The sequence below is a fragment of the Embiotoca jacksoni genome, unplaced genomic scaffold (genome assembly GCF_022577435.1).
Source record: "Embiotoca jacksoni isolate LCO1_2020_lvr unplaced genomic scaffold, fEmbJac1.0.p SCAF_46, whole genome shotgun sequence".
Taxonomy (NCBI): domain Eukaryota; kingdom Metazoa; phylum Chordata; class Actinopteri; family Embiotocidae; genus Embiotoca; species Embiotoca jacksoni.
In genome coordinates this window covers 1,170,003-1,192,517 of record NW_027185399.1, presented here as the reverse complement: position 1 = coordinate 1,192,517, position 22,515 = coordinate 1,170,003, and the positions used below count along the sequence as shown (strand labels likewise).

Sequence of the window (22,515 nt, the reverse complement as noted above, 5' to 3'; positions counted from 1 at the left end):
TCCAGCATCGTTTCTACTTTATTCTTTTGTCGTTCATGTTTTCTACAAGCACCGTTTCTTTCTGTTAACTTATATACCATCTGTATTTTTTAGAAAAAGAAATTCTGACCGTATTTTGAAATTAACGCTCGTCATAATCGAACCCGTGATGTTTTCAGCTTTTCCAACCCGTGCTTGTGAACCCGATATCTCGGGGACGCCTCGAAGGAATCGCGTTGAATTTGGCACAAAGCTTCACTTGGACTCGATGAGGAAATGATTAGAGTCTGGAGGTCAAAGGTCACCATAACTCAAGAAATCATGCGCTAATTTTGACAAAATTTAAGTTAAATGTGTAATAGGATAAAAAAAAAAAAAAAAAAAAAGGAAGTGATGACATTTTATATCCAAAAGGTCAAAGGTCAACCGCCCCTTGACATAATGTTCAGCAAAAATACTTTCCTGGACATTACTCAACACGACACATGGGCCTTTAGTTCGCTTTTGGTTGATACTGAATTAGTGACATTTATTTTGGGTGCCCACTTTTAAACTGTGGTGATTGTGTTCATCTTGTGGGTTTAAAATGTGCGTGAAGCATCCACGTTTTCAAATTTCCTTGGTTCTTTGCAGCAATTTGAAGCGTCATCTTTAGTCGTGGCTACAAATTTGTTTTCTATCAAAATCAGCTTTTATAGGCTGAATTTCCTCAAAGTCGTCATTGCATACTGTATATTAAAAGAGTTTGGACGGACACGGATGTCAACTGCAACGTGACTGGTTGGCGGAGGTATTCAACCGAGAGGCTTTAATTCAAGTTTCTGTATTTATCCAACAGCTCCAGGTCGCTGCTGGTTTCCATTCATTTCCGTTGGCTGTATCAAATCAATTAGCAGACCCTTGAAGATTCTTTATGTTGTGTAATCCACTACTCAGTCAGTGCACATTTGAACATGACTCCATTATCGCTGCCTGAAAAGCATTTGCACCGTAACAATAATGCGTGTGAATAATTTTTCCTCTATTATGGGAATTACCATACTAATTATAAAATAGGACTTTAATCTGTCAGTTTTTGTTTCAAAAGCATTTGCCATGTCTAATGTTGACTAGTAGAAATTAAGGTTGAATTACAAAGAAAGCGTTTTGAATGCTTTCTACAATTTCAAAAAAACCAAAAACACAGTAAAGAAGCAGATAGATTCCACCACGACGGGAAAGCTGGATGATAGGCAGGTCACCTCCAGTCGGCTCAAAATGGAGGCGGATACATTCATTCCTCCAGGATCTATAAAATTCTTCTTTAATGAATCGTTGATTCACTAAATTGCCCCGTTATTAATTGCCTACCTGAGCTGACAGTGAACTGATGTCGGTGTGCAAAGATTGTGGAGCAGAAAACAATGCAGTATTGATCTGTCCATTGGCTGTCCTGGTTCCAGGAACAACAGTTCATTAATGCAGTCTAAGAGAGACTATCTGTCTCTATTACTGCCTGTTGCCCTGCATGGCAATGATTTATAGGCAACCTGTGGAGGCAACGGAGACGGCCAATGTTGCTCCGAGTGGGAATGGAAGCCCGGACTGGTATGAAGCCAGTGGTGAGCAGTGGGCTGTCGAGCATGCAGGTTGTCGCCACCAAAGCCTTAATGCTGTCAGAAACCTCGTCACGGTCGGAGTCTCCAAACGTGATGCTTTTAAATGTTCGCCAGGTTGTTTCCAGCCCTCGGTTGATCTTTCCACTCTTAATTCCACGCACGCTACGCTAAATGTGCTACGCTAAAATGCTTTTCCATGTTTTTAACAAAAGGAAGCGGACACCTGGTGATTTAGTGACTTGCAGCTGTGCGGTGGCTTTGTTGCAATTCGTTTCACAAGGGGAAGCTCTCCTGACATGACTTTTATAAAAGGGTAATATAATAAGGGTATATAAGATTAGATGGTGCTTGCATGATGCTTCCTTAAAAGCGATTAAGACGGTTTGCAAATGGTCGACAATGCAAATTTGAATGTTAACGCTCATAAAACTTTGACTCAAGTAGAGCTGGACAATACAGTCGATCGATATCGTGAGATGAGACTCGACATTGTCTTTGATTTGCGATGTTGTAATATTGTGAACGGCGGTGGGTTAAGTGAAGGTCTTTCAACACTAGGGGAGGAGGGGGTGTAGGGGGGGGGATTGCAAATCTATCTGCATACGTGAGCTTCAAGTGGAGCATCTGAATAAATATTCTCAACGGCAATTGACGACTCAATACCTGTAATGTATATATGATCATATGACTGATTGGTTGACGCCGTCATACAAAGTATGAAAAGCTCCGAAAATCCGACCTGAAAAAATTCAAATGTGGCTTTTTTCCTCTGCGTGATATTCACTGAAAGTGCTCATGAAAAAAAAACAACAGTTCGAAAAAAAAAATCTATTGACGTGCAAAATAATTGCCTTAAACAAACAACTGTGTGTAACAGTCTTTATTCAATGACACATTTTTGGAGAATTTGCAACTTTTTGTTTATTAGTTTGTGCTTCTTTTATTCTGTAATCTTGAAAGCCTCCAAATCCCAATTTTCAAAAGCTCTCTCTTCGCAAGGTTGTGGAATTGAACATAATAACTGTGCTGAAAATAATTCTTTCAAAGACTTCATAAGTTTTAGTTTTTTTCACTAGGTGGGTCTGTGTGTTTGTTTCGGGGACGTTTCATGTGGTTTGACGCTGTAACAATAAAAGAACTGCCTGCAGTAAGGAAATTATTGAAATAAGATTATTGTTTTTAAAGTGAAGCCTCAGGCTGCTTTTACAGTGTTAAATGTACATCATCGCAGTATGATGTTCAAAGCTGCTATTTTGTGATGAAAGGCTGTAATGTACTTTTTCGAAGTGCCTCCTGCCGCACAGAAAACCAATCCACCAAACAACAAAATGGACCCGGACATGAAAGGGAGCCCACATTTCCACCGGTGTCAGAGTGGTGTCAAAGTTTATTTATTTATTTATTTTTTTACCTTTAATATTGTAAAAATAAGTTGGGGAAATGCGGAAGAAAAAAAAGACCAAAAGTTTTCAGGTCGGTGTTTTCCCAATTGATCTGAGCTTTAGGAAGGAAAGCATTATGCCTATTTCAAAAATGCATGTTTTTCCTCAGATCGGATTGGAACTGTTGATGGAAGTCCTTCTGGATGTGAGATTAATTCATTCGGTTCCTCGCTGAGAGGACTGAGCCCCTGCAGCTCTGCCCTTGAAGCCCGACTCATAAACACTGCATAGTTTTCAAACTTGTTTTCTAATGCTGAAAATGTGAATACTCAAATTAAAACTAAAACTAGTGAAGCACGAACAATCCGCAGCGTTTATGAATGCAGACGAGGATTGTGACCGATACTTTAGGTTCGTAGATGAAGCGGTTGTTCAACACAAATTCAATCTTTTTTAAATGCAAACAATATCTTTTGTGAAGCTCTTTTTTTTTTTAGGGAGGTATTTACTGTCCTCTTCGACTGGCAATGTCAAAAGTAGCAAATGTTTTTTCGCGCCACCAAAATCTTTCAGTCGTCGAGTGAGAGGTCAGATTCGTTAAACTGTTAACGATCTTTCCGTAGCGTTTACGAAACCGTTTTAGTTTCATAAACTCAACACCTTAAAGGTGGCAGAGCAGAAAATATCAAATTGCGTCGTTGTGATCAAAGTTTTGAATGTGGTTTGAATACCTTGGTTAAGTCTGAGTTCCAGGAATGCTCTTTAGAGTAGCTTCATCATGCTCGAGTTGTTGCCCGTCTAACTGGATGCTGTTTCTATAGTAACAGATGGATGTTCTCTCGCTCTTCCGGCTCTGGACTCAAAAAGCCACATTTCCCTGCTCAGTTCACCAAATCTCCGTGATTACATGTGAATACGACTAGTAAGCCCGCGGGGACCCGAAGTGGCATCACGCCCTCGGCTCTGCCAGAGAGACGATGAAGAGGTGATGACGAAGGAGAGAGAACGGATCAAATCAGACGCTGACAGAGAAAAGGGAAAAAAGAGACGAGATTCCAGATGTGGTAGAACACATCAGGCTGGCGGAGAATACACCGGCGAAGGTTGTGAGAATTGAATGTCTGTTTTTATTTGAGAATTTACTGTAATAATTCAGAGTTAGGTTAGGTTGGGTTAGGTAGTTACTTTATTAATCCCCGAGGAATTTTTTTTAGTTGAAACTAAAAGAAAAAGGTGTGTGTGTGTGTGTGTGTGTGTGTAGATGTATATCTCTCTGAGGACCAATTTGAGTTTTAGACCTTGTCAGGAAGAACTGTGGTTGCAACGGTAACCATCTCAGAAAATACAGCAGAATATGGTATTTTACAATTATCGTTATTATCAATTTAAAAGTTCCTTTGGGGGAATGAAAAGAATTTTTTTTGTTTTGTTTTTATGAAACAACCACTTTGTGATGAAGCATTAGTTTTCAAATGAAATGTTTCTCCTGTGTGAACATTTTTTAAAAATGCGTTAATGTGGAAGCTGGATTTTACTGCTGCAGTTGGTTGAGGTTTTTTTTATCCAGCTGTAACTAACGATGAACTATTTTCATTACGGATTAATCCGACAATCTTTTTGTTTTGTTCTTGTATTTAAATGATTATTTGGCCTATAAAAATGGTGATACGTCTTGAAGATGTGTTTCCTCCATCGGCCGACACTTTGCACCTCCGATGTTTTTGCAAACTTGGTCTCCGTTTAAGATATCCTAAATTTGAAGGACTTTTTGGTGAGCGAAGGTTGTTGTTGAGGCCGTGGACGAGGAAAGACGTGCTGCATGTTGGCAGGAATTTCAGTGTGTTGGATTATTTTCAACATCAGTAAAAAGCACTTGTACGTGGTATGATAACAATCAATTTTCATCACGCAAAAGAGCATCATCCTGTTACAGCGCTGCGGGTTTCACTTCCTGGCGCACCTTCGAAGGCTGCTTCGGGGTTCAGGCTCGATTTGTGGGTTAATGCTGCAATAAGCTTTGGGTTGAGCATTTTTACGATGCTGAAGGTTAGAGTGAAGGGAATGCTTTTAAGTATAAATATGTATGTGTGAAAGCGAGAGAAGGGGAAGGGGGGGGGGTGGAGTGTGGAAATGGAAATGACTATGAAAATGACAAAACAAACACACGCCGAGTCCTTGATATGTGTTTTTCGTATTTGTTTTTGAATTTGCAGTCTGAATTTCCATGTGGATTTGTGTGTGCATTGAAGTGGTGTGTGTGTGTGTGTGTGTGTGTGTGTGTGTGTGTGTGTGTGTGTGTGTGTGTGTGTGTGTGCTAGCCCAGCCTGCAGCCTGGCTCGGGGGCTTCCAGCTTGACTCTTCAGTTATGCATCAAGCCGAGAGGCTGCGAGTGCCTTTCATGGATCTGAGTTCATCCTTATAGCTTCGGCTGCAAACCTCCAGCAATCGTTCTGTGTGTGCACGTGTGTGTGTGTGTGTGTGTGTGTGTGTGTGTCGGGTTGTGGGCAGCATGAATGGATGGCGTTGAAAATATCGATTTACAAGAATTTCACATACCTACAAAGGGGGGGGGAGGTACTGTGTGTGAAGATGTAACGTGTGGCATGAACAGATTGATTCATTCACGTACACGTTTACACGATTTTTGTCACCCGGTGGGTACGGCGGACAGAGATCGAGAAAGTTCAGAAGGTCCCAGTGGAACTCTGTGTTGACAGTCTGACGCTGGGGGACAAATTCACGGTGACGCAACGTCAAATCTCTGTGAGCACACGGACCGACGCTGGAAAAAAGAAAAGCGTAACCCCAGGGCTAATTTTAATTAAGTGACAAAATTGGTAACACGTACTTATTACAGTTATATGTTTCGTGCCATGTTTCAAAACTGAAATAAAAGGCTTTGAAAGCTGTAGATCTAAATTTCAAACCTCTGCAAGCATTATTTTGTGTTTTGTGTGTTGTGAGTTTTCCTTCCTCACCACAGCGGCACATCGCCACAGAAAAAAAAAAAAAGGTTTGAAACGTCAAAACTTGAGGATTTGAAACGTCGTGTGAAGTCATTTGGTTTTGTCTCTGAAAGAATCACTTTATTATCCTCCATCCTTTGCTTTTAAAATGTATTTCTGTGTTTGCCACGGGTCTGGTGCTCGAGCTTCGGTCTTTCCTCGTAGAGAAAGACAAACTCGACCTCTTTTTTATTACCAACCTCTTGAGGATGTGCGGCAGAAGCGATCTCATAGCTTTAAAGGTCAGCTCTGTTTGTGAAAATATCTGAGCCTCAGCGTTACATCAGCGTTATTGGCTGCAAGAATATTGACTGTAAACCCACAATGATTTGTTCCATCGCGGTATTACCGCCTCGTGTCGTGAGCCCAGTTTGTGGAAGCGACCGGACTCCCGGAGCCGCTCGCCGTCCGCTCCGTTCTATTTCTCATCACGAAGTGTTTCTCCGCGGCGGCGACTCGACCTTTCAGAGTCACTCTTCATCTTCCCAGACTGAAACCCGACTTTTTACGACGTCCTCCAACATTATCGCGGAGCCGCCGAGATGCGTTTCTGGTCGATTTAGACGACTTGTGTGAAAGCAAACGGAATCGAACTCGTACATCAGAAAGTGAAAGTGTGTCAAAACAGAAAAGCCTTTAAATACACGATGAGATACGTCCGAGGGGTTGATCAAACAAATTCAGAGACTGCTCCTGTTGCGCGTGAACAGTGAGCAACACGGTGACTTGGAGCAGGAGGGGAAAGTTTCATCACTTGAGTTACACCCAATTTTTTAAACACTGCTTTTGTTTTTTTGGAGAAACTTGTGCGTTTTCTGGCATTGGCCACTGTGCCTCAGTTCAGGTGGTTTGAACCGGATGTTCTTCCTCAGATGGGTCACAGCAGAACTCTGCGTTGACGGTCTGACCCTGGAGACGATGTCGTGGTGCACAACCCTGGAAAAACAAAACACCTAATTCACCTTTTCTGCTTTTGGAGACATTTTTGCCCCTTTTAAAACATAAATTCATCTATTTGCTGTAGATTCTCTCAAATTTTAAATTGTTGTTTACGTTTTTTTTAAAATATATATATATATGTATATACTGTATAATGATACTCCAAACTAAAATATTTTTATCCCAATTTTTTTTACCCCCTGTATGTATAGAGTTAAAATGTGCTTTTTGTACTTTTGGAAGATTATTGACTGGATTCACTTTAAATTCACATCAGTATTTTAATGATTACAGATTCCCCCATATAAAAACTTGAACTTTACAAACCTGTTGAAGTTCAGACGGTTAGTCAGCGAGTGTCCAGCTAGTTTTTAGCAAAATGTTTACTTTATATTATGAGCAGATGAATGTGGAGCACAGACGTGGATGCAGGATGCAGATTCGAGAATTTCTTATGGTTTATTTAATGTGTCTTACAGTCAACGCATCGCAATGGGAGTACTTGGTAACTGACATGAATACAAACTAACAGCTTTAATGAAGTCCAAATGCAATATGCACTTCATTAAGCCCTAAATAAGATATGTAGAATCCAGAATGGCCACTTCAAAGTGCAGAAATTTAAAATATGAAATGCGGCTTCTGCATCGTGCTGTTTGCAGTGGGCGGCGTGTAAACGGAGTAACATGAATAAAACATGGGAATACTCGAATATTATCGAATATACAATAGGGAGCAAAGACAAAAGTCTAGGATGAATGTGTTTACGTCCTAATCTGTCCTCTGGTTAAATATGTAAAATCACACCATGTGTTCATATTGTATATGACAGAAATCACCGAGATGCCCTGAAGGAGTTACCTAATCTCCCTAATACATTTAGCTCTCCAGTTTAGTTATGTAACTCAGACGCTTGCCTACTTAATGTTTCCATCCCGGTTGATGATTATTTATTTTTTATGTGACCCAGATGTGTCAGAGAAAATATGTTGCATTTTAAGGACATTTTTTTAAAGTATATTCAGTAACACATTTTTTTTTTCTTCCCTTAGTTTTTCCAGTTTTACACTGACAACAATAGTGACTAGTAAATTATTAGTAAATTTCCCCACTGTGGGATGAATAAAGTCAAATCTAATCTAACACCACATCTGACAATGCAAATAACACATTTCAGGATTGAAGAATTTGATCGATGTAATGTTTTGTGCTGAAGTCATAATTGTTATATCTCCAACAGCTCAAAAAAACAGCTTAATCACAGCACAGTCCCCTGCAGAGTTAGCTTTAATTGCTAATCCTGCACACGGAATAACGGGGAGGGTGGGAATTTAAATGGATGTGAATCGTTAAACCTGGACAGTTTATCTGCATGCAAATCTCACACACACACACACACACACACACACACACACACACAGGGTGATGATTAAGTGCAGGCCACGGCTATATCGCAGTGTGGTTTTTTTGGTCGGCTTCACTGATCTGTGCTGGACAGAAACCAAGGTCAGCTTCAGTTGGTGGAGTTTTGGTGACTTGCTCGAGGGCACGTCAGCACGGGTTGCTGTTTGACTCGAGGCTCAGGGCGTCGGGTCGGGACACGAGTTCTGCAAGTGGGTATACGTGTTGTTCACGGTATGATTTTTTTCACACAAGATGGGATAAGAAAACAATCGGAAACACCGCCGGATCCTGGAGAGCGCAACGAAAAGGAAATGAATTCAAAGTTTTACAATCACTTGAATAAATTATTGCATTTTTTAAAAAAAAAAAGCTGTTATAAATCAGTTGATTACATTTGAAAATGTTAATAAAACAGAATTTTTTTGTATTCATAAAGCACTTCTCTAGGTTCTTTATCTGCCGAATTACATTTTTCTCATTTACATCCGCATATAAAATGACACTTTCGCGAAAACATAATCCTTTTCTTTAAAAAGCTTTCTCTCGAGAAGTTTTCTTGTTGTCAGAATTACTGCGCTGCAGGTGAGCAGCGTCGGTAGTTTTGTTTTTTCAAAATTCATCTAAGCTAGTGGAGCTCATTGTAATTTCAAAAAGCTCACATTTACATTAAAATCACTGCATCAGCTGCCGGATTCATTTGAAGCGCTTACAGGCTTCGTCCTGCTTTATGCTAATGTATGCACGTAGCGTCGAACCTCGGCACCAAGAGGAGAACGGGTTCGATGCTAATTAGCTCCTCGAGCATGCGATCGCCACGCTTCATTATTTTTGCGTCTTCGTAGCGCGTCTGTTCCGCGAGGTCGTTTTCCATTAGGGTTGCTGCAATTTCTTGTACGATGCTTTTACGTGTAAGACTCTGAGAGTTTATTCATACTGTGAATTAAAAGCACTTTGATCGCCTCTTGTGCTGAAGAGGTTTGCATAACCGGGAGAATTGAGGGATTTTATTTCTGGAAGATCGGACCTTGAAATGTTACGATTAAATTCACTTTTTACAAAGAATGCTTTTAAAATATTAGTACATTATATTAGTAGCCATCAACATCCATTATTTTAACACACACACACACACACACAAAAAAATCCATCTATTCACCATAGCGTGACCTTCAGAGGAGCACCACTTTTTTGAAGGTGCTTGGTAGGCAGGTTCCTCCAAAGCATCCTGGAGAACTTGACACATTCAGGCCATAAAGCCTCCGACCTTTTCTTCTTTTTTTTTTTTCCCCTGTGAGAGCTCCTCCTCTTGTTACTGAAGATATGTGACCACGACTACGTTTTGGGGTCGTTGTCATTTTTGCAGAATGAATTAAATCCTCCCTGATGGGTACACCTTGAAATACCTGTTGTATCCACACAAATGAAACCCACACAAACCTAAACTCTCTCTCCACAGTGCACGCTAACCCCACCCCACCCCCCCACCCCACCCCTCACCACACACACACACACACACACACACACACACACACACACACACACACACACACACACACACACACTGATGCACGTTGGACTGCTGGATCAACACTTTCTCTGTTCTCCACTGAATGTGAACCTTTGAAACAAACACCCACAGGTTCCCCTCCAGTCTGAGGTCAATTTGACTCAGAAGATTCGTTTTAAAATGGCTCTGTCACTGGGAAGGTCAGCGGCAAAGGACAAGAGATCATCTGATACACACACACACACACACACACACACACACACACACACACACACACACACACACACACACACACACAACACGCCAACAAAGTTGCCTCGACTTGACTTTTTAATCTTTTTAACTTTATTCGAGAAGCAGGTCTTAAAGCACAAATCTCACGCTCACGCGACCGTGCACACGCACATAATCGGCGCTGCTGAATCAGAAACATTTCTTCCTCCTCGGCATCCAGACGCATCGCTGGATTTTTCAAATGAGGGAGAAAAAAAAAGAAAAGAGGCCAAGCAGAAACAGAAGCGAGGCAGACAGACGGACGGACAAAAGTACGCAGAACGACACTTGTCCACGTACTTTTTTTGAGTCCAGATGTGTTTTCCATGGTTTGGACCTCCTTCTGTCGTTAAGGGAAATCCGATGCCTCAGACTCCATCTGCACGGAGTCCTGACCTCAATCCTGTCTGACACCGTCGGGATGAGCTGGAACATCGGCTGAACGAGGCCTTATTGTCCGACTTCACAGGTCGACCTCAGAAATTCTCTTTTTGCTGAACGGCCGGCAAATTCCTGAATCCAGGTTTTAATAATGTGGTTGAAAGCCTGAAACGCATCCCGGTATTGTTTTCGAGGAAGCTGTTTATGTCCATTTTTTTTTTTTTTGCTTCAGCGGAGAGATGTGTTTGAATGTTTTGCTGGTTTTGAGTTCAATTTTGCGTCAACTTTAAAGTCACTCAGCAAAAAGATGCAGAGAAATTTCGAAGGGACAGCGATTCTCTAGGAAACGAAACGAACCAACTCGAGGATGTCCATCGTTGGTTTCAACATACCGATCGACTGCTCGCAAGGAAACACGGGTCGAAGCGATTCTGTATTGAAAAAAAACTTTTCAAAAAATGGTTTCGCAAATGTTTTCTGAGGCGCATTTCACCTTCGAAGTCATGATTCCATTTAAACAGGATTTTTTTTTAAGACCCGGAGATAAAGTTCACGTCAAGGCGAGATGCAAGTCAACTTCATCATTAGACAATTTTTCAAGCAGTCAATTGCCCTTCATAGATTTGTGTCAATGGAAAGCTGCCCGTCACTGCTGTAATTAATTTTTCCATGATTTCCATCAGCCAGAAATGAATAAATTCTTCCTGCAGTTACGTCTCCGATAGTCAGTGCTGTTTACTCCCCGCTGAAATCCCTCTGACAGTTTTTCCATCTCCCGTCTGCTGACTCATCTGTCAGTTTTTACTCCCACTACTCTCCCATCAGTAGCTCAGATGAATCATTCACTCATTTCCATTGGTCCCTTTGGCTTTCTATAAATGCCAAGTTTACTGTGCGTCTGAATGTCAAGTGGAATGAAGCTGTGATTAAACAAGTTTCAAAGGGGGAGCGGTGATTCCCCCCGGAGCGCTGCAGCAGCCTGTAATGAGAGTAGCTACGAGGTCTTCATCGGCCGGTGAGTTCCTGAGACCGCCTCGCTCTGCCCTTCGTTGCTCTGGAGCGCCGTGGTCAGTTCCTGCGAGGCCGTTCTACCCGCCGAATAGTTCAACTTTGGCGTGTCGCGGCCTCGACCTGCCTTTCTCACCGCTTCGGCTTATATCCGAGATGGTATGTGATCAATGTAGCAGAACAGGCTGGGGAAAAAAACAACAACCTTTATTTGAATCATCTGATGCACCTTGTTGCCACCTGTTTGGACCTCTGCCAGCGATATATTTCCAATTTTGGCAATTCTAAAATTGTACTGGTTCAAATTCGCCCCCTGTGAAACCAATGTCCTCCAGAACACCTGCCAAGTTTTAGCAACCGCACGTGAGTCCCAGAGGATCACCGGCAGCCGTGAACGGTGGATTGTTATGTGGAGTCGTCGTATTTGTTGAATTGCTTTACGTTTTATCATTATTGAGCTACTACAGAAATAACTTCTCTCTCGCAGTGTTATTGTGAGTTAGAAATAATCCCCGTAATTAGGATGCGCTCCAACATTTAATTGGTGCTTTTTAGGTCCGCGTTACACCCTTCCACCAATTTTCATGAAAAGCGGGCCGGTATTTGTTTTCAACAATCCCGCTGACAAACAGAATAACCAATCGCATCGAAAACATAACCTGGTGGAACTAATGAGGTAGTCCTCGTTTGTTGCCTCTCAGGAAAGCTCTGGAATATACTCAGTATTGTTTCATCCTTTGGTTGCAAGAAAAAAATTGATTGGAGTTTACGTATAAACGATGGACATCAGTCTCGGAGCGATATTTGCACACCGGGGGCATTTTTTTCTGCTGTGATTGTATTTATTTTGGAAAAAACTGTTGAGAGAGTTGTGACTCTGATGTGGGGTTTTCAGTTAGTTTTGAAGCTAATTGCAGCAATCATGCGTGGAGGGGGTTTGTAAGTACCTTTAATTACCCCCGTGAGGTGTTGTTCTTCTGAAGCTTCCAGCTGCCGACTGCGGACCACGTTGGCCGGTCAAATACAGAAACCTGGAACAGAAACATCTCCGTCAATTCCTCCTCGCGTTTCGCAGACCTGCCTTGAAGTGGAACCCGAATAGAAACACGAAAGATCAAAGGGATAATAAGTAAAGAAATACTTTTCTTTTACTTGTTTCTTTTTTCTGATGAGATAAAAGGTACTTTGACATCTCCACATTAAAGAGTCGGTTAGAAAAGTCCCTTTTTGTTGGCAGCAGCAGCAGCTAATACGTACGTAAGCCAAAGGGGTTGGAAACCAGCGATGTGGCTCGCGCTGATTACCATTAATTCACTTTGTGAATGTTCATAAGCTTCAAACACTAACTTTAGGCTACAAATGTAATTTCATTTATTTCTTAATCATAATTAGTTTTCAAATTTAAATGTTACTTTTTCCAGAAAGTACACCATTACAACCATTTAATGTTATTTTCTGTCATTTTGACTTCTTTCTGTTCTTTTATCTCTCCACATCCTCCACACTTTTCATTTCTTCCTCTGCTGTCTTCTGATACTCTTTCTGTCTTCGCCTCTGTTCTGATCTCTCCTTCACCCCCATCATCTCCTGCTCCTCTGCAGTCTTTTCTTCTTTAACCTTCATCACCTCCTGTCTTGTTCCATAGTTTTCCTTTCCTTCACTCACTTGGTCGTTTTTTTTTTTTTTTTTTTTGTCTTTCCCCGTCCTTGTTCTAACTCGTACCTCTGTTTCTGTTCAAATCATTCACTTTACATTCTTTAATTCTCCCCGTCTCTTCTTGCTTTTGCTGGCTCTTCTCACCGTGTGCTCATTATAATTATGCGGGACAGAGGAAGGAGATCAGTGCGTGGTGAGAAGGGAGTTCACCGTGTGACGCTCACTGTGATTTGGTTTTCAAATGCTTTGTGATCGATTGAGTCGTTTGGTCTGCTGCAAATTGGCCTCGTGGGTTGTTTTAATTGTTCTCTTCCTCATGTTTTAATGCAAAGAGAAATTCGGAATTCACTCAAGCTTGTTTTTGTTTTTTTTGCCTTTCGCTGAAGTAACTATTTAGAAATCTAGAGTTTTATGGATAATGTTCTTTTCTAAGGGATGAGTAGAGCTGAAGATGATACTGTGGTTATTAGATGCATTGTTTATACATTTTGTTTATCTGGTGTTTCTTTAGCGTTCCAAGTATTAAATAAGTATTTACAGTATTTAAACTTGCGTTTCGGTGTTGCATGTGCTGCAGAAATCTACTGGGACACTTTCACTCTCAAATTCGGGGTCCTTTTTTTTGTGGATGTCCCCGTCCAGACAGGGCTTTGACCATTTGGTCGATTTTTCGACCTTGAAATTTTCTTTGTGTGGTACTTTGCTCTGAAAATAGATATCTCAGAATCACGTCAATCTGCTCCCGCTGATGGAAAATGCTTAAATTGTAAATGAGACAATAAATTGGCAAGAAAAGTGCAATATATATTTATCTATATTTTATTTTGAGTTATTCCCGCTGTATCTGTTGTCCATGGCGACTTTATAAAGCTTCTCGTTCAGTTTGTCAAATTATATAAGAGTAGTTATAAGGTTGTGTTTATTTTTTATCTCGACAGGGATGTACCGACGAATACTTTTCCAACTTGTTCGGTGATTTCTGTTCATTTCGAAGCACGAACGTCCGTCACGAAGGCGGCCGTTTGCAGCTGTCCTCCATGACATCCGTCTTTGTGACTGACAGCAATTATCCGTTCTCTTTTATTCTCCCCAGATACATGTCTCTCTGCGTCTCGCCCTCCCAGTCCATCCCTTTTGTCGGTTCCGTCGCCCGTCTCTCCGGCATGTCGCTGAAGGTCCAGACCAGCAATGTGACCAACAAGACGGACCCAAAATCCATCAACTCTCGGGTGTTCATCGGCAACCTGAACACGGCGGTGGTGAAGAAGTCGGACGTGGAGACCATCTTCTCCAAGTATGGCCGGGTGCTGGGCTGCTCCGTGCACAAAGGCTACGCTTTTGTCCAGTACGCCAGCGAGAGGCACGCCAGGGGGGCTGTGATCGGGGAGAACGGCAGGGTGCTGGCTGGACAGACACTGGGTGAGTCAATGCCAAAAAAAAAAAAATCAAATAATTACAGCTCTATTTTTCTTTCTTTACTAGAGATGGGTTATAATTTTCAAATTATTGAAAAGTCATGAAAAACTTTGTAATCGAATAGTTTATGTCTCTTTTATCTTGTGTCTTATTTCTCCTGTTTTTTTTTTTTTTTTTATCAGCGCCTGGTAGTAATGTTTCACTGCTGCCAGTAGGTGGCGGTAATGCACATTGAAGCCAACCAGCAATGAACAACTAAAAAGAGAAGAAGAACAGGTTTCGACCAGGCTTTGTTAAAACCACAGATCATGTGTATGAAAGTGTATGTAGCTTCCACGTCTGGGGCCAATGCATAGATGCCGTGCAGTGCAATACCGCCGAGGGCCGCTAGGGGTCGTCTCCAAAAAGGTTCTAGCTTCATAGACTCCCATTCAGCTTCTCTCATGAAATACAAAGTCACTGAATGTTTCCCACTCGTTATTATGGTGTTGTTAGCTAAAGTCACTCCTTCTTATTTGTTTTCTGGCGATCGATTGTAAAACAGTTGCATTATTTATTAGTGATTAGGCCGCAAATGGCGATATGTTTTAGGGGCGTGTCTGTTTGATCGACAGGCCGGTGGTGCAGTCAGTTTTTCTACGATCCTCAGGGTTCTCAGATCAGATCGAGTCAGATCCACAACTCGTCCAAATATGGTCACATCCGGCTCCAAAAAAGCAAAAAATAAAAAAAAAGGCCGAGACGGCAGCGGGTGACGTCGCTGTAGGTCGTCGCTTCGCGGCAAAACGTGTGTGGCGCTCGGAGATTTGCTGCTACATTACAAACAGGAGACCAAACATGGAAAAGATTATCACAGCCGACCAAAAACCCTGTTCATCATCTCATAAATCTACCGCAGCTATTACAGCATCAGAACGGTGGAAAGAAATGTGTCGGAAAGAGCGGTTGCGGCAGATGATGGTTTGAAACTTTAATTTCAGGACTGAGGGAAGACGTTGCCGCTTGATGCTGGATTTGATTTTCATTTCCTTTCAAATAAAAGAAACAACAACAAATATCCTGAATTGATGGATCGATGTCTCGACACCAGATCGTCCTGTGATGCGAAGAACATCCTGTCAACATGCTGTGACTGCACGCACACACGCACACACACACACACACACACACACACGCACACACACACACGCACACACACACACACACACACACCCCTGAGCACCCTGTCAGCGAGCCAGTGTGAAGAAACTCCACGGGTTTATGTTCTGTCGCTGAACAGCCGCGAGCACATTTCTTTAATAGCCTCCCTCCGTGTGTGTGTGTGTGTGTGTGTGTGTGTGTGTGTGTGTGTGTGTGTGTGTGTGTGTGGGAAAGTGTATTGTAGTGTACTCATTCTGGGTTGAAAGGTTAATTGCTATCTGGCTAACAGCACTCGGCAACACATACGCACACACACACTCCGACATACGCAGAGTATTACAGGGTACGTTTCCCAAAAGGCTCTGTGTGTGTGTGTGTGTGTGTGTGTGTGTGTGTGTGTGTGTGTGTGTGTGTGTGTGTGTGTGTGTGTGTTTTTCTACCACTTAACTACCTCGTCACTCTTCTTTTTTTATTTTACATATAATCACTACTGGCAAACAATACATGTAATGTGATAATGCAGATGGTTGTACAGTCATTACCAATCAGCTAATATTAAAAGAAAGATTAAAAAAACTAATATATATATTCAACTAACAAAGAAAAGATCATTTTAGAGTAGTTTAACTCTCCTTTAAGGGAGAAACATCTCCAACGAAGGGAAGGAAAAAGCGTTCTTTGAGCAGGAAGAAACCTCCGACAAGAACCCGGCTCACCGTACAGTCACGACTGCCGAAACTAAAACACGCTAAAATGATGAGTTACAAGTTTTTAAATCATTTCGTCACGGATTTTTTTTTATCTGAATTTGCTCTTAGAAAAAAGATAGGACTTGATTGCGCTTTAAACTGCAGATAGATACTCGACTTGATCTCGTAGATGTATCGATGCGTAAATTGCAAAGAAATATCTTTGACTTTACTGATAGATTTTGTTCAGTCTGGTGAGACGTTTAGGTTTCGTACATTCAGCGGGGAACTTTTGATGAAACCGCAGCGATGCCGCTGTGACCCGAGCGCTCCGAGGTGACGTCGGCAGCCGAGAGGACGATTGATTCATAACGTGTTTGGCGAACAGCCGACGACCGCCGACGCTCGATTGTTCTCGATCAGCAGGAGCACGAAGTGTTCATGAACGGAGAGAAACGACTTGCTGCTGAAAGACATTCATCGCAAGAGTCGATACCGTGTGTGTGTGTGTGTGTGTGTGTGTGTGTGTGTGTGTGTGTGTGTGTGTGTGTGTGTGTGCGTGTGCGTGCGTGCGTGCGTGTGTGTGTGCTGCATTCAGGGACTTCCCCTCTGATGAGCAGGATCCCACAGGTGAAGTCAATGAGGCATATGGAGAGACAAGTGGACTGTGTGTGTGTGTGTGTGTGTGTGTGTGTGTGTGTGTGTGTTTGCACTGTTTTTTTCCCTAGGTCATATAGGGGAGGGTCAATAACTGCTTTGGTTGGATGAACGTGTGTGTGTGTGTGTGTGTGTGTGTGTGTGTGTGTGTGTGTGTGTGTGTGATGCAAACCAATGGACTCCTGCCATTTCCACACCTGGCTGCGGTCAGAGTTCTGGATCACTGCCTCAAACACACACACGTACACACAACAACAACAACAACAACAACAACACACACACACACACACACACACACACACACACACACACACACACACACACACACACATACTTCCCTTCACGGTGAACTTTAAAAGGCTTGAATCTTCAGCCTCTGGTTGCTGAAAACTCACTTTCCGTCCTCATCCATCCGTCCGTTTATTATCCTCACTGGTTTCTCTTCATCTTCTAAAACACGACTTGCTTTATTCCTTTGATTTTTAAATTTGATATATATATATTTTTTGATGTTTTTAAAATTCCTGTGAAGTGTAAATCATTTTGAGAAGGTACCTGCAGGATGAAATCATGAATGTAGATAATAAGAAACGTACGTATCTCAAGAAGAATATCTGGCGCTGAAGTGTGCTGAGCTCGGCTTCATTCAGCAGCTGTGAACACGGTAGATTCAAGGTCAGACGACAAGTCAGCAACATTTTTGTGCTCTTGTTTTTTTGCATGCATTTTTACATTTTCGCCAACATTTTAATGATTTATGCTGAATTATTATTATTATTATTATTATTTATTTTTTCTGACACTTTGTCTCTTAAACATACATTCAACATATATTTGTCTCATTCATTGAGTTTTCCTGCCTCAATTCTTCACTGACTTCACAATAATTTACATGAATATGTTTGAAGTTCTTCTACATTTTTTCAGTTTATTTGGCCATTGATGCAACAGTTATGAAATGGTGGTTTATACATATTTTAATCCCCCCCCCACAGGCCTGTAACTAAGGCAGGACATTTAATGTTTGGTGTGTTATTCCTCCTAAAAGATTTCTGTATTTGTAGTTTCATTATGCCAAATAAGGCAGGAAAGTATCAAACAATATGCCCGGGGATTATTATTATTATTATTTTGACTTTTATGTATCTTCTACTTATCTATGAATGCCAATTTTACACATGATGCTGTTATTGGAAGTGGGAGCTGACTGACTTACTGAACAGCTGACTGTACTGTAAAAAGAGAAGTTGGACAGAAGTACAGATGTCGTAAAATGGTTGAACAGCTTCCTCTGGTGGAAATCACAAGACAACACATCAACTGTTTCAGATGGCAGTTTCTCTACAGCACATCACGTTTTCTCTCCAACTCTGGAAATGTCTCTGAATCTTTTGTCTGATAGATATTTTAACTATTTGGGGGATTAAAGACATTTGAAGACTACAGAGTTTTCTGGGTTGTCGGATCCACGTTTGACTTTTTAGTTCAATTATTTCCTAAAAACTCTCCTTTATTTTGCTTTTTTCCCTTTTTTTTTTTTTTTTTTCTTCCTCTGCTGCGTTCCAGATATCAACATGGCAGGAGAACCGAAACCAACCAGACCCAAAGTGACCCTGAAGCGATCAGCAGCTTCTCTCTACAGGTACAAACACTGCAATCAATTATGTTGATTGATTGATTGATCAGTCTGTCGCTCCTATTTTGAAGCAGATCTACTTTTGAAACCTCGTGAAAGGGAATTTTAAAAAGAGGACCAGCAAGAGAATAACGTGACCACAAATACCCCTTAGCACATAAACAAATATAGGCACTCAAATATTACAGTGAAAAATCAAACTGGTACTTTTTGTTCAAAAAGGTGCAGAAACGTTCTCGTCAGGTTTAATGTTTGACAGCCTTTTCATACATTAAGGACATTTTATTGAGGTTGGTTTTTTTTTTTTAATTTTGTTGTGAGCTTTCTCCATGTTGATTTGAACTGGAAGCAAAAATAAATAAATGATTGCAATCAGCCTGACATCAAGCCAAAACGTGTAATACAACTGTCAGGCCGTTAGAGAATGCCGTGTCAGTGTCACGCTTTGCCTCGTCTAGGCGTGAAAAGTACACGCATCTATGACTAGAGTTGAAGGAAGGAGGGTCATGTGACGGAAGTGATAAAGTCCATAACAATATTTACATCAAATTACTGATTTTAAGCCGAACAGTGATCTTTTCCTGAACATTTCCACGTGGTTTTTGAGACCTAAACTTAAAGCATCGTACTTTTCACACCTAGTATGAGTTACAATAAGAGACACTGACATAGTACGCCCTAGTGGACTGATGGGTGTATTACACACCTTGGTGAGATAACGCAGCGTCAGTTGTAACGGGAGTGGACAAAAACAATTATTTTTTTTTAAATCTATTCGTAACTCCTTTCATTACAGCACAGAATAAAGCTCAAGAGAAGCGCAAAGTTGGGCCAGTAATTCCCTCTGGACTTGTTGATATGAGTGATCGCCTACACGTTACAGTCATTCGATTTTATTTGAAAAGCTGTTCTTGACTTTATTGTGTCAGCCAAAACTCTGTAACCGAACTCCTCTCTCTTTCTAAATCGCTGTATATTCGGGCCACGTGTGCTAAAAGTCAATGTGTGCTAACAGCACTTGTAAATTGTGTCAGTTACCATTACATTTTCTGCACATAATTCCCGAGAATTCGATCTCCACGGCCCACTTCTCTGTCGTCTTTGTTTTTGTTTTTTTATGCCTCTTGCTCCGTCTCTTGGGGCAAGATAAAGTATTTTGTGGTTTCTTTGTCTCTCCCCCTGCAGTTTTATAATTATTGCCTGTTTTATGCATTTTTGTATTTTTTTTTTTTTCTGTTTGTAAGTGCAACTATAAACTGCATGCAAACCCCAAAAATATTTTTCTTCCCATGTGTTGTTATAAATGTGGTTTCATCCTGGTGTTATGAAAATCACTATCACATTTGTTTTGGACGGTCACTTCATTCTATTGTGCTTTTTTTTTTTTTTTTTTTTTCCCTCCCCAGTGGCTATGAGTTTGACTATGATTACTACAGAGAAGACTTCTATGACAGGTAAGAGGGAGGACGGTGCTTCGGGCCAGAGAGGCTGTAGTCTGGGTTTGAATACATGGATTTTGTTTCAGCTCTCAGCAGAAGGTTAATTACGTTAACCGTGAAGAAGCCTGAGGCCTGAGTGTTGTTTTTACCCAATACGAGATGAACATGTCTCTATTGACCAGTCACAGCAGAGCGAATACGGGCTTAAGGCACTTCGCTGGATTGCTGCGATGACAACGGAGAAAAACAGCTTTGACCTTGTGGGGAGGGGGGTGGGGGGGAGTGTTACGTTTAACAGGAAGAACCAGGCCTGATTGCTCTGATGCAAAGCAAGTCAATCACAATGGAGGTTAGCGAGATTCAGTCGGACTGACATCACGACAGGTAAATTACAAGATGAACATGTTTGAAAGGGGTTGTGAGAAAAATACCAGATAAACCCCAAATAGGATGAAGGCAGAAATCTCTACACATTTCTGGAATGTTTAACTTAAAAAAAAACCAAAAAAAAACAAAGGAGGCGTATCAGCATCAGTTTGAGAACCATAAAATAAAGAATTGGATACAATAGACACAACGATCTACGGCAGGGGTGTCAAACATACGGCCCGCGGGCCAGATCCGGTCCAGCTCGGCCCGCCGGATGACTTTGCTAAGTGTGAAAATTACAGAAAGACATAAATTGCATATCTATGAGAATATGGAGGTTTATGAGTACAAACGTTTCGTACGTTTTTTTTAATCGATCCAGTAATTGCTTCAAAAACAGCGTAAATGCGACGTCTGCTCCGGAGGCAGCAGCTCGCTGCTCGCTGAGAGCCCAGGCACATAAACAGTGGGCTGATGTCTGAGTTTTTGCTCTTTATGTTTCTAGTTTATTGTAGAAAGACCTTAAAATAGGGTTTATCATCCAAAAACCTTCACCAATGATTTAAACAGAGAGAAATATTGTCGTTATTATGCTATGATTTTACTGGTTTGGCCCACTTGAGATCAAAGTGGGCAGTATGTGGCCCTTTAACTAAAATGAGTTCGACACGCCTGATCTGCGGGCTAAACTCCGCTAGCTCGGTCATATTTATTTAGGAGTATAAAACAAAGTTTACACTGTTGGCCAAAAGAACGTGCCATGTGGGGAGAATATTGTGGGGAAGTTTTCCAGTCTGTGTTAGTGATTTCTAGCCTGGTGTGAAACAGACTACTGAAATCTGGAAACCCTGTTCGCATAAATATTTGCAATCCAAACTGTGGACCGTTCAGTAACCCGTGCTGTTGGCTCAGTGCCATGTCATCGTAGTCAATCTATTTTTTTCTAAATCTTTTGTAACTTCAAGGCACCATCTGTTTGAACATTCGTATCTTTTTAGTGTTTTTTTTTAGTTATGTTTTTGCTACATGAAATAAATTGGTATTGAGAATAACAGGATGTCAGTGGTGTTGGTAGAAATTAGTACATTTTCTGATATTTTGACTTTCCTATAATACAAAAAAATAATAGGTTTTTACAAATGGATATGAAAAATATGAATTTACTCGTTGCTGAAAATGATTTTTTTTTTATGGGTCAAGTGATAGGTCCAATATAAGAACATTATAATAATTATTATATAAGGCAAGTGAGCTTAACAGTTTAATCAGTAAAGTCTCAACACTGCATGTTGCCGGTGCGTGAGATCAGTGAAAGACAACAATAAGACGAGTGTATAGACGGGACAACTAGTTGGTTTTGGTATCATTGATTGAGAAAAAACAAAAAATTGGACGCACTGACTGATTCACTCCAGCTACAAGAAGAGGCAGATCAAGAAATAGATGGATGGTTCATTTGGGAAAGACTCTGGGTTTGTCTTTGAAGTCGGGTGAAATGGAGATTGTGCACCAGCTGTGGCAGGTGCATGTGTTCCTGCACTTAAACAATTTTAAAACTCAGCAGACACATCATTTTGAAAGAAATCCGTGTTGAGAGCTCACTGCTGGGAATTAGATGATGCACAATACACGGTACATGATACTGATAACGGTGTGGATAAGATGATTTTCATATCTTGTGTTAAAAGACCCTGCTTGTATTTGGGGATTGTGTGAGATGGGAAGCTGGAAGGGTGAAGTACACAGTTACCTTCATGGAAACGTCCGGTTGGTTTAAAAATCCTAACCGAGGCATTTTTAGACAACTTTTAATTCAAACTCTCACTTGAATCGTGAGGCTTCATTTTCAGGTAAGTCTCACGTTAGTATTCACTTTGTGTAAGCGTGTCCAAAGGTTGTATGACAGACCGGTGGGCAAAACAGCGTCCCAACTACAGTAAGTTAGTATCTGAGGAGTTTACCGAAAAGGGAATCGTCTCCACTTGGTCACCCAAAGGTTTTGGAGACGGTACCTGTTGCTCAGGAACAGAGTGCAGT

The 22,515-nt window shown here is 41.3% G+C and overlaps 1 protein-coding gene across 5 annotated transcripts in view; it reads left to right on the top strand.

Moving 5' to 3' along the window:
* Positions 1 to 22,515, top strand: part of raly (RALY heterogeneous nuclear ribonucleoprotein) — a 105,795-nt gene that overhangs the window by 48,002 nt on the left and 35,278 nt on the right. For 3 of the 5 annotated variants that reach the window (XM_069169690.1, XM_069169691.1, XM_069169689.1), the window contains exons 2-4: positions 14,226 to 14,551; positions 18,601 to 18,676; positions 20,077 to 20,124. In XM_069169690.1, the coding sequence (XP_069025791.1) occupies positions 14,230 to 14,551; positions 18,601 to 18,676; positions 20,077 to 20,124 (446 nt within the window). In that variant the 5' untranslated portion in view covers positions 14,226 to 14,229. The remainder of the gene's footprint in view (positions 1 to 14,225; positions 14,552 to 18,600; positions 18,677 to 20,076; positions 20,125 to 22,515) is intronic. The other 2 variants (XM_069169693.1, XM_069169692.1) reach the window with 1 other exon arrangement.